The sequence below is a fragment of the Gouania willdenowi genome, chromosome 8 (assembly GCF_900634775.1).
Source record: "Gouania willdenowi chromosome 8, fGouWil2.1, whole genome shotgun sequence".
Lineage (NCBI taxonomy): Eukaryota > Metazoa > Chordata > Actinopteri > Blenniiformes > Gobiesocidae > Gouania > Gouania willdenowi.
The window spans coordinates 28,677,355-28,698,095 of NC_041051.1; the positions used below are offsets into that span (position 1 = coordinate 28,677,355).

At 36.5% G+C, this 20,741-nt stretch overlaps 2 protein-coding genes and 1 non-coding gene across 5 annotated transcripts; 2 read left to right on the plus strand and 1 right to left on the minus strand.

The window, feature by feature from the left end:
* Positions 1 to 2,445: 2,445 nt before the first annotated feature.
* Positions 2,446 to 12,606, minus strand: LOC114468943 (galectin-2-like). Of its 3 annotated transcripts, none has more exons than XM_028456127.1 (5): positions 12,568 to 12,606; positions 8,433 to 8,492; positions 4,812 to 4,891; positions 4,556 to 4,727; positions 2,446 to 2,799 (listed from the first exon to the last, which is right to left on the minus strand). In XM_028456127.1, the coding sequence occupies exons 2-5, from the start codon at positions 8,439 to 8,441 to the stop codon at positions 2,653 to 2,655; spliced, it is 408 nt and encodes a 135-aa protein (XP_028311928.1). In that variant the 5' UTR covers positions 8,442 to 8,492; positions 12,568 to 12,606; the 3' UTR covers positions 2,446 to 2,652. The 3 variants fall into 3 exon arrangements, with proteins under 3 accessions (XP_028311928.1, XP_028311926.1, XP_028311927.1); XM_028456125.1 differs by lacking the exon at positions 12,568 to 12,606 and adding an exon at positions 8,580 to 8,681; XM_028456126.1 differs by lacking the exon at positions 12,568 to 12,606 and adding an exon at positions 8,580 to 8,655 and having other exon boundaries at positions 8,433 to 8,495.
* pick1 (protein interacting with prkca 1) lies at positions 9,993 to 19,815 on the plus strand. The gene is made up of 13 exons (XM_028456124.1): positions 9,993 to 10,129; positions 11,140 to 11,207; positions 11,396 to 11,507; positions 12,166 to 12,294; positions 13,268 to 13,334; positions 13,430 to 13,519; positions 13,596 to 13,649; positions 13,756 to 13,818; positions 14,726 to 14,859; positions 14,943 to 15,035; positions 15,125 to 15,175; positions 17,017 to 17,161; positions 18,639 to 19,815. The coding sequence occupies exons 2-13, from the start codon at positions 11,167 to 11,169 to the stop codon at positions 18,911 to 18,913; spliced, it is 1,254 nt and encodes a 417-aa protein (XP_028311925.1). The 5' UTR covers positions 9,993 to 10,129; positions 11,140 to 11,166; the 3' UTR covers positions 18,914 to 19,815.
* Positions 19,816 to 20,528: 713 nt separating this feature from the next.
* trnar-ccu (transfer RNA arginine (anticodon CCU)) lies at positions 20,529 to 20,601 on the plus strand. The gene has a single exon. It is a non-coding gene; the product is annotated as a tRNA-Arg (tRNA).
* Positions 20,602 to 20,741: the final 140 nt, after the last annotated feature.

A 20,741-nucleotide genomic window follows, 5' to 3' on the forward strand; every position in this document is an offset into this window, starting at 1 on the left:
TTTACTTTTACGTATACATAAAATACAAAATATGTCAGAAACCGAGAATATTCAAGCAATTAATGACAGATATCAGTCCCAACAGGATCTTCACTTTAAATTTCCTAGATTTCTTGTTAATTTTCTTTTTAATGAAGGGAAATATTATGTCATAATTTGAGAACAATTGAAGGATTTTGTAATAATATTCTGTTTAACATTAAAAATTACTGCAATCATGCGATATAAGAAGCACTGGTAAAACTGTGAGCCCATGCAAATATTGAGTTTTTCTAAACAATGGTTCATGTTTTCTCTGTCATTTTTACTTTCTCCTGTGGGCCGAATTTCATGCTACAAAGGGCCGGATTTGGCCCCCGGGCCATGAGTTTGACAAATGTGATGTAGACCATTTAATGCAGAAAATCTCAATTTTTGGATGTTTTTATACCTAGAAACTCAAAACATACAAACGAAAAAGTGGAGCTCAGAAGAAAAAGTACATCTTATCAGTACGTAACTATTAAAAACACCAGATTAAGTTTGATCTTGTCTGTTTGCGCTCTGATGTGGAACAAAAAAAGCAGACTGGTTTCTGCCCTGTAAAGCAGAGCTGAAGGACAGTTAGCGTAGCGGGTTAGCAGCAGCCTGATTACTGTGAAAGATTACAATAAAAAGCTGTAAATGAACTGAGATGCAGACATGGAGCAGTGAGGAGGAGCAGGTGTTTGTCGATCTTTGTAAAAACTGACAGGAAAGCAGTGAACCTCTGTTTATCGCTTGGAAAAACTCTCAGAAACAAGAGCCCGCCCACAATTACGCTTCGGGTCTAGAGATGATCAGCACATTATTCAGCCTATAGTGTACCTCGTAAGCAAAGAGACACACTACACTATTAACTAAAAATGATGCCAATCAGCATTGCACCGAGCAAATACAAAGCAGCCAGCATCAATAAATCTGTGCGTTTTTCCACAAAAACGGTAACTTTCTGGGGATGGGACCAATATTCCAGTGCGACTTATAGTCCTGAAAATACCTTACTAAAAAATTGAGGTCTAAAGAAGATTATTATTTGCTCTTTTACATAAACACATGTCCTTTCAAAGTAAAAGTGCAAGAACTATCTTTTTTCTGTATAAAAATGTTGGAGATCCACTGAAAAAAAAAGGTCCACATATGAATCCCTACCCACCAGTTGAGAACATATGCTTTAAAGGAAATGCTGGCACTTGATGCTGCCACAAAACAAAGATAGGCTTGGAGAAATTGCATTTTGGTTCCAGTTACCACAGCACACTTTCAGAGGTCTGGTGAGGTCCAAGTCAGTCCTGTTTAGTTAAAAGTACTACATTTGTAAAACGTCTAAACACTTATTCTAGGGTTCCTGTAGTTTTTGGTAGTACATCAACTATTTGGTATCATTTGTATTATTGTGTAATCCAAATATTCATCTGAAGCCATTGCAGCTTCCTCTTGTAACCGTTAAAAACAAGGTCATCAGGAAATCTTTTTTTAAAGGTTGGGTAATGGAATAAATACTAAATAAATGACTAGGTTTTTCTTTGCTTCTTTCTTACACCTGCTCTGGTATTTCCTGTGTTTCGTCCATTGGCCGAAAGTTACCAGATTTAAATCTGCGAGACATAATAATGTTTAACTTTGTACTAAATCCAACCATCTTGCATTGAGAATTGTTTCAAGCTGAAATCACTCAGCCAGGCTGAGTATGACAAAGCAAATCAAATAACACAACTAACCCAACACACAAAATCTGTTACTGTTTCTCTCTAAAACACAGAGAGAAAGTAAATTGAAACCAGTGTCGATTTCAGCCACTGTTTTTTTTCCCTCATATCGTTCGTTATCGATCCTTTCCCCTCTGATTCAAACTGAACTAAGTGTAAATATAGGCCAAGGCAGGATGATTAAATTATAATTTAAATTCACATTTGTCCAAAAAAAAAAAAAAACTTGATTAAATTGTTCGGAAATATTAAAACCAATCGGAACAAACTTTGTTTTGTCAATTTTGAGGGTTAGGAGCAAAACAGTGTGAACAAGAAGCAAGAAGCGATACCTCTGTGAGAAGCATGGGTGATAAAGTCAATTAAATCAAGACTAAAACATACACAAACAACAATATCAATCTTATTTTTAAATATGAATGTAAATCCCTAGAAGATAATTTACCAAAAAATTATCTTATTTACAAAAATATCGAAGATTTTCTTAATATTGGCTTTGAAGGTCTGTTAAAAATGAAATAAAATATTGTTTTAAAATTAAAACTAGGGTAAAAATAAAAGGTAAAACCGCTCTTTTCTTGAAAAACAAAGACAACAGATCAAATATGACCCCTGGATTAAAAAAGTGTGACACTCCTAAACTACGTAATGTAATTTCTGTAATAAAAGACAATAAAAAAATTAAAAAAAACCCAAAAAAGGAAATTTTGAGTTGTAGGAGGTTTTGCTGCTGCTGGTGAACCTTCAAAAAAGTTCACTTCTTTATTTTGGAAATTAATGTTAATGAATGTGTCAATGCCTGAATCTGAATCTGCACAGAAAGCTTTCAGCATTTATATCTTTTACAATAGCTTCAAATTTTATTTCACGTTTGAACCTCTTTCCTTTTAACGTTGCAACGGTTTCCAGCAGCAGTGAGCCCGTCTCAGCAGATCTTAAAGGACGTGAGCCTGAAGTCTCCTCTGATGCTGATGTAGCTGATGACGTCCATACCAACGCGGTTTGGAAACTGGACTTCCTGTCCGTCAGCGAGCAGCACTTCAAACACGTCCCCAGAATGTCTCAGCACGATCTGAAACAAGAGCGATGTTTCATCTCAACGTCTGCTTGTGCAACCATTCATCCCTCTGTTAGTCCAAAGGATTAGGATTAGTCCTTTAGTCCAAAGGATTAGGATTACTCCTTAGACTAATATCACAGTTTTCATCAACTTTTCACTTTGACTTGAAGAAAACTAAACTAAACTAATACTAAATGCAAACAAACAACAGGAATAACTAAATACACAACTCAACATTTATAGTGAAATAATAAAAACTTCCAGAAGATGCAAATACTCTCTATTTGAAATCATTTTGTTAAACAGTAGATTCATTTAACATGTTGGTTAATGAGCCAATAAGAAATAATATACCAGTTAAACCAGTATAATATCAGTTAAACAGCACAGGGAGAAAAAGAAGAGTTGATCGGGTTAAAAAAATAGACGAAAAAGAAGAATTCTATGAACTAAATAAGACTTTTTCATTTTCCTCAGAAGGATAAAGAAGACTAACTTGAATTCTGTGGTTAAAATTAAAGCAATAAGAAACCCATCCAATAAATTATCTTCAGATCAGGGGTCAACAACATGGTGCTCGCGGGCCCCAGGTAGCCCACATGGACCATGTGAGGGGCCCTCAGGAGCTCTAGTCATTAATGAGCTCCATCTAAAATCTGATTTACATTCCAGGATTCAAACTCACAAAGATAAATACAGATGACAGAGGTCATTTGTACTTTGTAGAATTAAATACTGCTGATAAGGTTTTTGTATTCAAATAAACCATCTTTAAATGTTTGATTTCGCTGAAACATTATTGGACAAATGTTTTTAAGTGTTGCAGAACTTTGGCATATGGTCAGTTGTATGCTATATATGATATATTTTCAAAAAAGTAAGGTGGGTTTTTGTAAAATATGACATAATTGTTCAATTTTACACGTTTCACAATTAGTTAAAAGTTGTTTGTTCGTGGCTAGTAAAATATGAACATGATTTTCTATGAAATGAAATGAAAATGAAACAACTGCATAAACTCGCAGAAATAAAATGTTTCATGTTGAAACCTCAACATTTCCTACCTTTTTAATTTACTGCTAGCCTTACTTATTATCTTATACTCATACTATTAAAACCGTGAAGTTTTTGTATTTAAGAAGTAAAAATACTTTTAATGACTTAGATTTATGTAGCACTTTTTTCAAGGAGACTCAAAGTGCGTACAACCATTATTCATTCACACCAGTCACTCAACATCAGTCATACCAGGGGTGTTAAGCTATAATGTAGCCACAGCTGCCCTGGGGCAGACTGACATTCGTGCACAATTCATACAAGGCAATGTGGGTTAAGTGCCTTGCCCAAGGACACAACGACAGTGACTTGGTAGAGAGGGAGTCGAACCTCCAACCCTTCGGTTAGTGGATGACCCACTCTACCAATGGTCGCCCAAGTGAGTGTTTTTCTAGTTGGTAGCCCTTCAGACTATACAGTACCTATGAAGTACCTCACAGTTTCAGAAAGGTTGGTGACCCCTACTTTAGATGATCGCTCTAACGCTGAATAATAAACACTTCTTCATAATTTGATTTAGAAACATTTATATCAACTTTTAGCCTCAAAATACATTAAAAAAACACACAAGTTTGTGCTTTCTGAGTGCTCTTGTTATAATAAATAATTTAATTGATTGTTATTCCTTTTCCTATGAAACTATGAGTTTTAAATTTAGAAAGAGACCTTTTTCTCTTTAATTAATTCCATTAAATCCTTTAATTCCCCCAACCTTGACGTCAGTGCCTCTCTGCAGGGGACTGTCCGTCTCCCGCCTCTCCTCGTCCCAGAACCCCGCCGTCTTAGAGTTGAACACGAGGACGTGTCCGTCTGTGTCGTCGTCAAAGCGAGGGTTAAAGTGCAACGCCAGGTCGTCGTTGTCACAGCCGAGGTCAATCTGGAATCTGATTGGATGTAGAAGCATGCAAAATACCAGTTTTAAAATACCAGATTTTTCTCATTACAAACATTGGGTGTGATTATTTGACCTCTCGGCGTCATCGAGTATCTCTCCTTTTATCTTCAGCTCATCTCCGGCTGTCATTGTAACATTTCTCAGCTCAAGTATCTGAAACACACAGGAAGAGAAAGTCCAAGGTTTACATTCATTTTATGTAGAATTTAAAGACATAAGAGTTACTAAAACCATAGGGTTTTGACTGAAATTGAAAAAAAACATCTTGATTAGGGGCGGGGCTACGCTCAGTCTATGCTATGCTCAGATGTGAGTACTCACGTTACTGTAATTGAGTTGCTTTCATAGGTACTTGTACTTTATTGAGTACATTTCTAAATCAGTACTTTTACTTGTACTTAAAGGCACACTGTGGACTTTGTGACCTAAAAAATTGACCCATATGAGTTATTTTAAATGATTCTTCAACATACAGCGCTTGATAGTATCAATGCTCCCAGCGTGGCGTCCCTCTTGAAATACCAACTACTGTATGTAAGTTTGGAGAGACGGACCGTCTTTGGCCAGGTCATGTGACCTGGAGAACCTATCACTTTATGGCAGTCACGTGACGTCACAACATACAGGCATTTTCCGACCTGGCGCCATTGCTGTGGGCAGCTGAAACGAGTTTCGCCTCTGTTTACAACTAAAAGTAGTTCCGTGTTGGGTTAATGGTGCACTAATAGGCGCAATAGTTCAGTTAAAAATGGATTCTTTAGTAAGGGAAGTCGGCAAGTCAGATCCGTAACGTCGGGATAAGGATTGGCTCTCAGAGCTGGGTTGGTCGGGCTAAGGTGCGCCGTGGCTAAAGTCTATGGGTTGCAGTAGCAGCTGCCACCGCTGCACTCTTCTCCCTGCCGCCGGAGACCCGGTGCTCGGCCCGCCTCGCCGCTTCCCCCCCTACTCCCTGGCCTCGCCGCCATTGTCGGCCCCCTTCGTCAGGGGTCCTCCAGCCGCTTCGCGAGTCCAGCCCCGCTTCGCGCCCCAGCCCTTACAGCCAATCCTTGAAATCAAATGACTAGGGAGGCTGGCCCGACTGACTGTTTGTTGATTTTTGCGACAGTGCTGCGGTGCCTGTGGCCACTAGAGACATTTGACGTGAAACTTACAGGTCTAGCGCCCCTAGTGGTCAAAAGTTACACAGTGTGCTTTTAAGTACGTTTTGAAAGTAGTAAATTAATTTATTAAATTTCTACACCTAACCGTTACTGAGTAAATTATTATTTTTTTGTTTTAAAATGATCAACGTACATCGTGAAATTACAAAATATGAAATTACCAGACAACAATCAATGCATCACATCATAGCCGACTAATCAGAATAAATGTAATGCACAGCAACAAAACAGCATTGAATGGAGGTTATTTTCTCAGTTCTAGACTTCATAAATTTATTCTTAGAGTCTGACATCTCAATTGAATTAATTGGTGTTATTATATTTAAAAAATAATTGTACAGTTTGACAAACCATTTATTTTATACAGATGCTTTTGCGGAAAATAAATGAAGTTCCAGCTGTGCAAGATTTGTTCTCTTCCTTTTTAAGTTTCTACATGAAATGTTTGCTGTATGCAAGGGAACAGTGGCAAGATTTATTATCAAAAATAAACGTGGGGGAAAAATAACTTGTAACTTTTGCTTTGAGTACCATTTAATTGAGCTACTTTTTACTTGTACTTGAGTATTTTATGTATGACTTACTTGTACTTGAGTCCAGTTTCAATCAAGTAACAGTACTTTTACTTGAGTAGGAGATACTAGCAGTCTTTACATCTCTGCCAAAACACTACAAACCATCATTCTCAGCCAATAGCGATATCCATTTGTAATAGCTGGATTTCAACCCATAGAGGGCAGTCACTCTTGCATTTTTAAGACAAAATACTGCAAATTGAAATACTTTGACTAAAATGTCAAGAGTTGGACAAGAATCAATCAACAGCATTACGTCATACCTAATGCATTTGTTTTCAGCAGAAAAATGTTTAGTTACACTTTAACGTCAGCCTCATTATGAATGATTAGACACAGGTGTAGCGGGGGGGGGTTAATCATTCTCCACAGCTGGTGGAAGGCTTGGTTGAGATTGGCAACTAGAGCCTAACAGAGCAGAACGAGTCAGCTGATGGTGGCGTGAATGTAGGGCAGACGTCAAGAGCTGCTCCGTTCCCTCGTGAAATTGAACATTTTATATTAATATGCTTCAGAGGATAAAAGAGCAACCACCTACACCTGTTGCCAGCCAGCCGACGTCAACAGAACCACTAACGTACTAAGAGACACATTCATTTACATAAAAAAAACGAGAGATAATTTCATGCAAACACAACAGTAAAAGTATCAACAGGTGGAGATTCAGGCATCCGAGCAGCACAACAGACTAGAGCTGGGCGATATGGATCAGAACTCATATTTCGATATTTTTTCTCAAAATAGCGATATACAATATAAATATCAACAATTTTATTTCAAATGAAATCTAATCAGAAAGACAGTAATTCTGGGTTAAATTTGCTGATGAAAAATACCACACAAGTATATTTATTTACAAGCAGCCGATCATTATGTGCCAGTTTAGCTGTTTCTCCTCTAAGGGACAGCACGTGTGAGTGAGTTCTGTAGTGTGGCTAGAAGGTCTAGGTTAGGATGCACTCAGTGATCATCTAACTGAGCTTTTCATGCTGTTCTCAGAATTAGTAAAAACAAGCAACTTGTAAAACAAGTATTTTAAAACAAAATAAGATACTGTATAAATACAGATATATCAATATGGGCAATGTAATTTTCTATATCATCAAAATAGAAAACTCGATATATCATGAAGCTCGATATATTGCCCAGCTCTACAATAGACATACATTGATTCTGTTGCAGAGGTATGTCACCAAATATAAGCAGGAAGTCAAAGTTAAAGCGCTGGCAAAAGTGTAAATTAGTTTATTGCACGTTTCCCTAGAGTTAACATCAGTGTTAACTTTGACAGCTAATTTTGATTTAGTTTTAGTCAAATAGTCTTTGGACTAAATTGAAACTTAGTTTTAGTAAAATTTCCAATTTCAGTAATAGTCTAGTTTTAGTAATTTAGTCGACTACATGACGAATAATTTAACCCTACAGAAATAGTCGACTAAAATAAAAAGCATACAAGTTTATGCATATCCTTTTAAAGATTTAATAACAATTGATCAACCTGATATAGGATGGTGTAAATATATATAATTGTAAATACACATAGACAGATTAGATGTGATCACTGCCTAAAACCACATGATCAGATGAGTTCTGATTGAATTTCGTCCCATGTGGCAAAATTATAATTTAGTTTTCATCAGTAATATAAACATATTCTGATACAGTTTTTGTGATTTTTTCTAATTAGTCCTGTGTCGTTGGCAATTGACACATTAGCATCAGTCGAGGAAAACTATGACAAAAACTTTTTGTACACAAAATGAACATTGGTTAACACATTTCAGTACTTTTATTACCAAAAAAAGAAGAAGAAGAAAAAAGAAAGTCTGTCTCCTGTCATTTTCCCTTTAGGGGATGTCACAGCTGGTAATTTTTCACCAACATTTAAAGCCTGTAATGTGTTTAAAAGCTTATATTTTTGGTTTAGATTTACATTTCATATACATAGATACAACTCACCATACTCATTCTGGATGCTGTTAAAAGTCAATGAAGGAAGATCAATGGTCCTTGTCAGGTCTGCTTTAAGAAAAACAAACAGGCAAACAAACAGTGTGAGAAGAATGGAATAAAAGGACAAACAAGGTCTGATCATGCAGAGCTCACACTGCTGAGTAAGTGATACTGGTTCTCTCTAAAAACACAGTCAATCCTGAGCTGGGCTGACGTGTTCACCACTGCATCAGCAACAGACATGCGTGTTTTTAGCTACACTATGAGGCTGGGTGGAGCAACATATTGATTATTTTACATTCACATGACACATGAATGCACAATGAGGAGAAAGTAAACATCTCGGTGGAAGTTAAACAATGTTTTACCTGCACAAACACTGTCATCTGAAAATCACTCATTTCAACAGTGTTTAGTGATGAAAGTAAAGTGGCTTCTCCCTCTTTCTGCTGCATCAGGCTCCACAACTAAAGTTGCGCATTCTGAAATAAAACACCAACGCTCTGCAACATTTAGAAGCAAACCACGTTTAAAAAACGTATGTGTTTTTTTTATGTTACTTTTGACCAGATTTACAACATTAATTGGGAAATTGGTATTTTTTTTCTTGTAAAATTATAATGTAAATGTTAAATTTAAATTTAAATTTTAAATCTAAACCTTAAATATTAAATCTAAATCTTAATGTTAAATCTAAATGTCAATGTGAAATGCTAAATCTAAACTGTGAATTTGCATAGTAGCTAAATATTTAGTTTCCCCCGTGACACTTAGATTTAACATTTAGATTAAACATTTAGATTTAGATTTAACATTTAGATTCAGAGTTAACATTAAACATTTATTTTTAGATTTAACATTTATATATAAATGTTACATTTTTATTTAGGTTTAATATTTAGCATTTAGATTTAGATTTAATAATTAAAATTTTGATTTAGATTTAATATTTAGATTTAAAATTTTGGATTTAACATTAGCATTACATTTTTACAGGAAGAAAAATCACAAATTTCACAAATAATGCTGTAAAGTTGTTTTTTTTTAAAAAAAAAATGTACATGGCTTGTTGCGAAATATGGCAAAAAGTTGCTGTTTATTTTGGGACGCGCAACTTTACAATTTTTTTTTTATTTCTATCAGATTTTCTTAGGTTATTTTTCAGTTTCATCTAATTCGTTTATTATTTATTCTATTCAAATGCAGAATATTCTTATGTTTGAGGTTAAAATCTATGTAAGACATTGGTGAAAAATTAATTGGACACACACCCACACGCACACACAAAATAAATGAATACTAATGTAGCACTAAATGCAACAATCAAAAGGATTTTTTTAATTTATTATTTTTTCTTACCCACAATAGCAAAATATAGCAAAACTGATTAAAACACAATACAAAACATTGACAAAAAAAAAAAAATCATGGTCAAACTTACAATAAATTGCGAAAACCGAGCAGCAGTTTTATACTAGAATGCATAAACTTTACATTATTTTTTATTTTTTTGAACTGCTTATCTCTACTGTATCACCACTTCCGCTGTTTACAGGAAATGACGAAATAAAGTAAACAGAGTGGTTGCCGTGTTCGAGAGCTTCTTCAACAGCGGAATAAAATAGTCATCTTTTAGGACATATTTCGAATATTTATGCATAGTATTACTCCTGAATGAGAATTTTTTTGTGACATATAAAAAGGTAAAGTGTAAGCACTTTATTACTGTCTTAGTTTCGGCCATAGTTGATGCTGCACCTGTCATTAGCCTCTAGCAGTCAGAAGCTAAATAAAGCTGCGTTAGTGAGTCGAAAATGTCTATTAACGTTAATTTATGCTACTTATTTCTGTCGTATTGCTGGTTTTGACAAAAGTCTATGTTTCTGGATTAAGGCTTATTTACTCTAGAAATTTTCAGCTGCTAGCAATTGTCGCTGGTGTTACGAGTCTTGTGGTTTAGAAGGTATCTGATGCTGCGCTTCCTGAAGAGTTAGCAACTGCCATTGACACCAAACATAAACACTTGATTATATAGTTCAAACTTTGATATTAAGTCTGTATCTTAATTTGGGTTTTGTCTTCAGGAAGAATTATTATTATTTTTTTAAGAAGTAAAAAAGAATGCAAAGACTAAATATACACTACATGTTGACCAGATTTATTTTTGTCATTGGTAGACTTTAAAGATGTAGTAATATGTGTCTCATTTTACAGAAAACCTCGGCTGTGTCGATCACCAGTAGATCTGTATCACAGGTGGCTCGCTGTTAAAACAATTTAAATAAATAAATTAAGATGAAAAAAAAAATCCTCCAAAAACTGATCATTAAATTCAAAGTAATTGTAATAACGCTGATAAGTGATGTATCTGTGTCCTTATGGTGGGGTTTTCTATTAAACTGTTTCTGCTAAGGCCTATCTACCTCTCCTAATAATTCTTCAATGTAAAATTTAGATAAAAAAAAAAAATAAAAAAATGTATATATTTTTGAAGAAAGTATCTTCTAGGATTACACTTATTTTCACTCGGATTTTGCAGATCTTGAACAGGATTATATCTGGGGAATTTTGATTTATTTCTTAAAACACTCCTGATTCAACTCTTTAGCCCATTTAATGCCATAGCAATTGAATTTGCATCATCATCTTATTAATGATAATTATGTATTTGTCTAGTATTACATGTTTGAAAGTGTTATTGCTTTTTTTGCAGGTCTTGCAGGGACAACACTGCCCTGCAATGTTCGGCGACATGGACTTTGAATTGGAGGAGGACAAAATGTGAGTCCAACATATAATTAATTTAGCTCTTTTACTACGGCATTATTATAATTTTTTTACATGTTTCAGTGATATTTAAGCAGGTTAGGGTGAATTGTTTGAAGTTTTTGAAACAGTAGTAGCTGTAATAGGAAATGGTAGATTTCTGAGAATGTGTTAATAAAACGTTCCTGCTCCCTTGGTTACAGGGGGATACCGACAGTACCTGGTACTGTTAGTCTGAAGAAGGATGCTAACAACCTGATCGGTATCAGCATCGGTGGGGGAGCACAGTACTGTCCTTGTCTCTACATTGTTCAGGTAATGAAGGTGTTATCCCGTCTCAATCAGTCAGAAATGACCATTCAGTCATAGAATCATCCATCCATCTATTGAAGATACCTGTAACCACATAACTCACATGTAACTTAATAAAGAAATATTTTTTACTAGATGGAAACCTGCTGAGGCCATAATCGTGCAATAAAATGATCTGAACCCACCCACATATTAATCCACTCACTCTAAACCAATCTTGTCAATCCCCCTTATCTGGTTCTTTTATTTATTTAAATGTATTTATTCATTTTGTTTTTGTTTCGATTCCACCACTTTGTTTTTCTTTTTTTTTATTCGTCCTCACCTGGTTGCCTTCATGAATAACGTCACTTCGCTAAAGTAATGTAATTGTGGCTGAATAAGATCGTTTCCGTCTGTCAATCACAACACAATATGGATACAGCTGTAAGAATTTTAGAAAATGCAATAAGTTAGGAAATTGTCTTTGAAAATATACCAGTTGTCTACTTTGAAAATAAAAAACAAGGTCTAAAAAATAAAAATTGTGATAATTGTTGATAAATTGAATCGTAGCACCCTGAATCGTAATCAGATCTAATGGTGAGGTTCCTTAGATGGCACACCCCTTTGCTATATGCTACATATAGGGTTCACATTTTAAAATGTTGTTGCTTTCCAGGTTTTTGATAACACACCAGCCTCCCTGGAAGGGACGCTGGCTGCAGGAGACGAGATCACAGGCGTGAATGGAAAACAAGTGAAGGGAAAAACTAAAGTGGAAGTGGCCAAGATGATCCAAGCTGTGCAGGTACTCACAGTGTGAGAGCGTAAACACAGTCCCGAGCTCTCTGAGACAACCTTCAGATTACACTGTGTTTGACTCCAAACATACTGTACATAGTCCTGGGTTTACCCACCGTCACCTTTCTTTCAGGCCGTGAATTAATCAGTGAAGCATCAGTTAACAGCCTGATTGTAAAAGAGTAGCTTATTATCAGGTTTTCTGACCATCATTAGATTCCAGTATGAAGAAAAGAAATAAATCAGTCATGAGGATAAATGTGTGTAAAGAATCCCTTACCGTACGTTGTTGTGCTGGTGCAGCAGTCCAACAGTTCACTGTGTGAAAGGCTTGTAATGGATGGAGCTTTGAACAATAGCTTGTAGCGTTTAGCGTCACTGACGGCAAACGGGTCGTGTTGTTTCTGACATCCTTTGTTCACGCTCAGAGGAACGTCCTGACTTCCTGTACGCTGAAATAACGACAGGGTCAGAGTGGGAATTAAAGGATTACTACAGTGTGTTGGTCGTCAGTGAAAATGCTGCTTGGGAATTTTACCTTCAACTAAATAATGAGGAAAATTTTAGATGCAATATTAAATAGAGATGTAAGGATATACCTGTATACTAAACAGGCTAAACATCAATGCAAATAAGAGGGGATTCAAATCTATACAGCACCAATTGTGCTTCGACACACACACGCACGCACACACGCAGACACCGATGCACGCGCGCACACACACACACACACACAATACATACATACACACGCACAAACACCGACGCACACACCGTTTTTCTCCAAAATATGATCTCTATGTATTCAAATTGAAAGGAGTTAAGTGCATCATTACATCCCAATCTTTGATTTGAGTTTTATAAAAAAATATGGGGATTGGAATGGAATCGTTGGTAGTTGTCACTACACTGTTTAGTTTTATGGAATGAAAGGAGGGATTTAGAAGTATGTTTACTACAGTGTGTCTTTGTTTGTGTAGGGTGAAGCTGTAATCCACTACAACAAACTGCAGGCCGACCCAAAACAAGGGAAATCCCTGGATATCGGTGCTTTTTTTTATCCTCTTTGACTTTGCCACATTGTCACAGCAGCTCTAATGTTTCGCTGTCATAAGCTAAATCTCAACGTTTGTGCGTTTCAGTACTGAAGAAAGTCAAACATCGCCTGGTGGAGAACATGAGCTCCGGCACAGCCGATGCACTCGGACTCAGCCGAGCCATTCTATGCAACGGTGCCACTTTATTTTCAGTGTGTTGTTTTTAGTCCGTGCTCATTGATTTGAAGCTGATAAACTGTTTTTCTGACAGATGGTTTGGTGAAACGACTGGAGGAGCTGGAGAAAACAGCAGAACTCTACAAAGGTAAAGAAGAACTCCAACCTGATGTTTTAGTTATGTGTAAAAAGTCAAATAAACTAACCAACAATGTAAATTTCAACACCGTTTTCTTCCCTTTATGTGCTTTCAGGATTAATGGAGCACACGAAGAGGCTCCTTCGAGCTTTTTTTGAGCTTTCTCAGACTCACAGAGGTCAGTTATTTACCGCCGAGTTACTGAAATATATATAGTATATTTATATTTATATTAGCATAAAGATTCATTCCACACAGGAAGAGCAATGCCTAAAATCATCTTTGAAGATGTTTTTAGTGAAGATGATGAATATTAGGGCTGCAGCTATCCAATATTTTGGTAATCCAGTATTCTATTGATTCCATTGATTAAATGTGTAATCAATGAAATAAACTTTTGCCTAATTAAAAAAAATAGAATTTAAATACACAACAAAAAATACAACCATTTACTTAATAATAACTAAAGGTTTTAACATATGACAGTGTTGACACTGAAGAAACACACTGGCAGCTTCTTATGGTCACAATATTGGAGTTTATTTTCTACATTGTAGTTACATTAATCTAATTTTTACTTAGATTTTGACAGTTTTTTTCCTCACAATTTTCACGGCTCAAACACTTCATTTTCATTCAATAAATTTACACTAATTTGAAATTACAGATGTTTTACGAAACCATTTTCTGTTCTATTTTTATTTTGTTCAAATTTTCAGTTTTTCAGATTTTTTGCCTATTGTCACCGGTGCCCGCTCATGTGACAATATTAAATATTTAAATGATAAATACCATGAGATGACTTGGTTGTATTTGATGTTATATACTCTAAATGAAATAGATTGAATGATATTTAAATAGGATAAATGTTTATATTCATTCTCCAATATTTTAATTTGTAAAAAATATTTTACTTCTAGCTTTAAAATTGTTATTTTTTTCTTCTCTCCTTTTAAAAATTAAGATTAATTTACAAAATTGTCGAGTTGTGTCCCTTCATTTCTGTATCGAAACAAAAGGATGCATAAAACCTAAACATTATATAACTCTTGAAGGTCTTTAATGACACAGTCTTCTCTTTTCAGCGTTCGGAGACGTGTTTTCTGTCATCGGCGTGCGAGAGCCGCAGGCTGCAGCCAGCGAGGCCTTTGTGAAATTTGCAGACGCTCACAGAAACATCGAGAAATACGGCATTCAGCTGCTGAAGACCATTAGACCTGTGAGTGAAAATGATGTTTTTCTAACCACTCCAAAGCCACTGATTGGTCAGATTTCTCTTCACTATCGCGTCCTGTCTTGCAGATGCTTCATGATCTGAACACGTACCTCCACAAAGCCATACCAGACACAAAGCTCACCATCCGCAAGTACCTGGACGTGAAGTTTGAGTATCTGGTGAGTTTCCATCTACCTGTGGCCACGAGCTCGACTTCAAACCAGTTCATCGTAGCATTGGTTCATCTTTTTTTCTCATTGTGTTTCAGTCGTACTGCCTCAAGGTGAAGGAGATGGACGATGAAGAGTACAGCTGCATTGTGAGTTTAAAATGTGCTAACAGACAAAAAAAGTAAAAAAAAACATGCATGTGCATTTAATTTAGTTGATTTAAAACTCATTTTAGATTTATGGATTTAAACATTATCGTGCCCTAGTTTTCAATATCAGTTTAATTCACTTAAAAAAATATTGATTTTGTTTCCAATTTTTGTGTAATTTGGAGGAATTTTGTGGAATTTGTGGAAAAATTTAAAGTTCTTTCCACAACTTGTAATTAAAAATGTTTGCGTTCATGTGATAAAACCAAAGGGAAAATGCAAGTTTTGTAAAGTTGGTGAATTTGAGATATCTACATCTGGAATATTTGCTAATTTATACAATAATTCACGTTTTCTGTCATTTTTGTTTTCTGCTGCGGGCCGAACTGGATACTCTAAAGCAGACATAAGCAACAGGTGGCCCGGGGGCCACGCGCAGCCCTCGGTCTAATGAAGTTATATATAGCCTAATATGACACAGAAAACTCCAGAAACACAGAAAATGACAGCAATATGAACAAAATGTCAACAAAAGTACAGAAAAGGAAAACAAAGACACAACATATGCAAAAGGACTTAAAAGACGCACAAAATGCCAACAAAATAGTACAAATTGACAGAAAAATGTACAAACTGACAAATAAAAACAGAAAAAGACAACGATAACACACAAAATATATCACAAAAACACACAGTGACTCAAATAACACAGAAAGGCAACAAAAATTAGCCATAATGCCAAGAAAATAGACAAAAGGAATGAAAAAACACCTGAAATGTCTCAAAACTAAAAAAAACACCAAGAAAACCCACACAAATCCATGACAAAGACACAACCCTTTGTTATTTCCTGTGTTAATGTTCTGATTGGTCATTATTCTAAATGCTAACATAAATGTTGATAACGTGGCCCTCTGATCAGACAATCACATTTTCTTACAGAAGTTGCCCATCTCTGCTTTAAAGGGCCAGATTTGGCCCCCGGCTTTGAGTTTGACACGTGTGATTTAAACTAAGTCACATGTTTAGTTTTTAGTTTATGAGCGTTATGAAGTCTTTGTTATAAAAAAGTTTGTTGAAATTATACATTTTTTGGTTATAAGATGTTTTTTGTTTGTTTTAAATCTGCTGAGTTTAATGTGGCCAAAAAACTACAACAACCACATTCTGCAGCCTAAAGCATAACAGAGGGTTTAAATATACATTACTCTAACTTGGTGCAGGTTGTTTATGTGGACTTGTTCTTCTTTGGATCCATTAATGAGCCTTTTCTCAGTTTGCAAGATTTTTCCAATTGTTGATTGCATGTTAAACTATTGTCGAGGCTACTTCTATACATATAAACCAATGCAGTAGAACAGGGGTGTTAAACACATTTTGGTTCAGGGGTCAAATACAGACTATTTTATAATTTTATTCTTTAAGTGGGAGCAAGATTTTAGTCTGGAAAACAACTAATTGCAAAATGATAGTGCTGTATTTTGCACTTTCGACGTATAAATATTATATAAAATATATCCAAGTGATAGATTTCAGTCACTGCAGGAGCTTTACTTTAAATTTCCTTGATGTTGAAACGTTTTTAATTTTAATTTGAGGAAAAATGCAGAATTTTGGGAAAGATTTAGCGTTATTTCAGCAATTTGTGATTACAAATGACTGTCATCATGTGATATAAGCACAAGGAAACTGTGATCCCTGCAAATATTATGGCTTTTCATTAAATGTATGTGTTTGGAGCCTCAAAGATAGATAATCTTCAATCCAAATGAAGACTTCAATCGTCTCATTGAGGCGTTGCTGTGAGATTAATCACATGACCATGTTCTTCTAACCCACAGGCAATGGGAGAGCCTCTGTACCGGGTCAGCACCGGTAACTACGAGTACCGTTTGGTGCTGCGGTGTCGGCAGGAGGCTCGCGCTCGCTTCGCTAAAATGAGGAAGGACGTGTTGGAGAAAATCGAGCTGCTGGATCAGAAACACGGTGGGTGTGTTGGTGCTCAGGACGGCGTATGAGGGCCACATCAAAATTTCTTTCAGCCAAGACTTAAGCCTATAGGTGAACGTTTCAAAATCTGATATGGTTTTGATTTCAGTGGGTAGTTGATTCCACAGCTTACCAAAAACACAGCTGAGAAACATCTCTAAAGTGAGGAATTAGTTGTCAAAATCGGATTTCTAAATTATCTTCCACGTGTTCATCTTGTCTCGCATTGATTATTGTAATTCTGTTTTCACTTGTTTTAATAAGTCGACTAAAAGGACTTCAAATTGTACAAAATGTTGCTGCCAGACCCTTGACCGGCGCACCCAGATCAGCCCACATTACCCCCATTCTTCATTAGCTTCCAGTCAAATTTCGCATCAAGTTTAAAATTTTATTTCTGACTTTCCGTGCGTTGCGTGGTCAGGCTCCTTAGTATATCACTGACTTACTGTGACCCTACACTTCAGAGCGCAGCCTTCGGTCTTCAGGTCAGGGTCTCCTAAAGACCCCTAAAACTCATTTTAAAACCCGGGGAGACCTGGCGTTCCAGGCTGTGGCCCCCAGACTCTGGAATAACCTGCACCAGTCCCTTCATGAGCTTGACTGTGTGGACTCTTAAAAAGCATCTGAAGATTTCGCTTTTCAGAAAAGCGTTTTGTTAGGCAAGGCAAGGCAAATTTATTTGTATAGCACATTTCATACACAAGGCAACTCAATGTGCTTTACATGATAAAACATTCAATTGTTTAAAATCAATAAGAACATTTAAAATCATCAGTAAAATCAATTCAAGTCATCAACAAACATATTACATCAACAACATGACCAAAAATCTCTCTCTCAATCATATGCAGTAGAGAAAAAAAGTGCCTTTAACTTTGATTTAATGGATTTTTTACTTTTGTTATCCATTTTATGACGTTGCTCCTGTTGTTTTAAATTCATCTATGTTTTGTACAGCACTTTGTGAATTCATCCTTGCGTTGCATGAATGTTTAGAATGTTTTGTACTGCACGTTGTGATTTTTATCTGTGAAAATCGCTTCATAAATAAAAAAGTACTTACTTACTTACTTACTTAGCACTTTTGTAAATGAATCCAGACTGACCAAATAAAGACCTGTAGTGTGGGATCTGACAGTTGTGATCGATGGAAGCTCTGGTGACTTTGTTACTGCTGTTTTGTCTCTGGATAAAGGAAGTGAGTGGCTCAGGTGCCAGGTTATTGATACGTTTGAATGTTAGTTTGTGAATGCTTCTCCAGATGAATGCAGTGATGGTAGTGGATTGTTTTATTTGTCCATCATTTTTATTGCTTGATTGTAAAGTGAGCCCATGCGCTTTGTGGCAGAGGGAGCAGCCTGGCCCCATGCTGTAATGCAGTATTACATGTGTGAGAACATCATAGTGTGCATGTAAAGGAGGGCGGCCTGGGTTGTTATTTAATATCTGATTAAATCTGACTCTTCTCCAGTTCAGGACATCGTGTTCCAGCTGCAGCGCTTCGTCTCGGGTATGTCGCATTACTACGACGAGTGCTACGCCGTCCTGAAAGAGGCCGACGTTTTCCCCATCGAGGTCGACCTCTCCCGTACGACAATCAACTACAGCAGCCAGTCTCTGTCCTATGCTGACGATGAGGAGGAGGAAGGCATGGAGGGAGGAGGAGGAAGAGGAGAGAAAGGGAGGAGAAGCAGCGCTGGGGATCAGGCGGAGAACGGCGCAGAGAAGCTGATCGATGACGACTGACGGCGTGGCGTGTGTGTCAGGTCGAGCTTTTTGCTGAATGTTGCTCGTGTTTATGTCCGCGTTGACCTTTTTTTGATCTTCTGGTTGCATTTTATTCCCGGTAAGCCGTCAAATGGACATCTGTTATTTTGACGTAACATCACGAGGTCATTCCTGCACCAACAAGAAGGGGTTATAGTGATTCAGAGGAGGATGTTGTGTGTGGGTATTAAAAGGTGTGCCTTTTTTTCACTGCATCATTGCGCAAAACATGTCGGATCCTAAACCTCTGTTTGTAATGATTTTCTATGTTGCAATTTCTCAGCTCTGTGTTTGTGTGCAGCATACATTCAAGAGTTGTTGAAAAGTGAAAGTGTAGACACGATATAAACGTCCAAATCTGTCGGCTTTATATAATCGCTTCATCTTTTCTAAAGTGTCGATGCTGTTAAATGGACCATGTTTCCTCTTTATCTCTTAATTTCAGCTGTTTATTCACATCTGTAATTCAGCAATCTAGCAAAGGCTTTGTCTTCTACTGACGTTTCACTTTATTTATTTTTTACTAGGTTGTGTTTAGCTCTCCTAATGAAAATACATTCTCTATGTAACATTTAATGTATTCTTTCTCTTTGGTGTTTTGTGAATCTTTACCATTGAAGTTTTATTGGTTGCACAAAGTCCCCTGTTTTCAGCATTGATCACTAGAGGGCAGCATTACCACTGATAGATAATAACTGAGTGCACATAAGCTTTAAATAGACAACATTTAGTTTCTCTAAATGACTGGAATGCAATTAAAGGGACCTGATATTTATTGTTATATTTTTGTCGGTATTTAATGATTGATGTGACATTGGATGACCCATTCAACGGTTTGTATCACAGCCACAAATTAAAAAAAATAAATGGGGAAAAAAGAAGTGTATTGGCCTTTTTAACACACGAATCGGCAGCAAAATGCACAGAGTACACACAAATATTTTAAAAAGGACTCATAAAACAAAATGACAAAGACAAATATAACAACCACAAAAACATACAAAACACGTTACAGAAGACACAATATTACCCAGAATGACAGGAAAACGAAGAAAACCAACAAAATACAGGAAAGTGACAAATTGACATAAATTACACAATAATAATTTATAAAAACGGACAAAGACAGAAAAATAAATAAAATACATCCGTTTTTCACCCTAAATGCTGACGTAAATGTTGACCGTGGCTCAGGTGGTAGTGGGTCGTCTTCTGATCGAGAGGTTGGGGATTTGATCCCAGTACCTGACTATGCGTCGAAGTGTCCTTGGGCAAGACACTGAACCCTAAGTTGCTCCCAGTGGTCGACTAGCGCCTTGCATGGCAGTCCTGTCCCACTGGTGTGTGAATGTGAGATTGATTGGGTGAATGAGCTGATATGTAAAGCGCTTTGAGACTGTTTCAGTGTGGTGATAAAGCGCTATATAAATCAAGTCCATTTACCATTTTACCATAATGTGGCCCTCGGTTCAGATACAATCACAGTTTATGGCCCTCGTGGTGATAGAGTTGCTCGCACCTACAATATATCACGGTTTTCTTTTATTCCATGGGATTGTTTAAATACAGTTGTTTCAAGAAACATTGGTATCTAGCCCCAGTGGCCTAATGGATAAGGCACTGGCCTCCTAAGCCAGGGATTGTGGGTTCGAGTCCCATCTGGGGTGAAATTTTTTATTTCGCATTTTTTGTCGCACGATCAACTAGTGTTTAGTAGTCTAATGTGTTTTTATGCTCACTAACATGCTAGTGTTGAGGAACATGTGCTTAATCATCGTTCTAAGTCAGGTGTTTCTTTCTGTTCCCA

Excerpts from the sequence above, each read along its gene's own strand:
- LOC114468943 (XM_028456127.1), bottom strand. Across the intron at positions 4,728-4,811 it reads ATACTCGATGACGCCGAGAG|ATTCCAGATTGACCTCGGCT; the intron begins GTCAAATAATCA and ends ACATCCAATCAG. Across the intron at positions 2,800-4,555 it reads AGAGAGGCACTGACGTCAAG|ATCGTGCTGAGACATTCTGG; the intron begins GTTGGGGGAATT and ends CTCTTGTTTCAG.
- pick1 (XM_028456124.1), top strand. The coding sequence starts at position 11,167 with ATGTTCGGCGACATGGACTTTGAATTGGAGGAGGACAAAAT. Across the intron at positions 11,508-12,165 it reads CTTGTCTCTACATTGTTCAG|GTTTTTGATAACACACCAGC; the intron begins GTAATGAAGGTG and ends GTTGCTTTCCAG. Across the intron at positions 13,650-13,755 it reads AACAGCAGAACTCTACAAAG|GATTAATGGAGCACACGAAG; the intron begins GTAAAGAAGAAC and ends ATGTGCTTTCAG.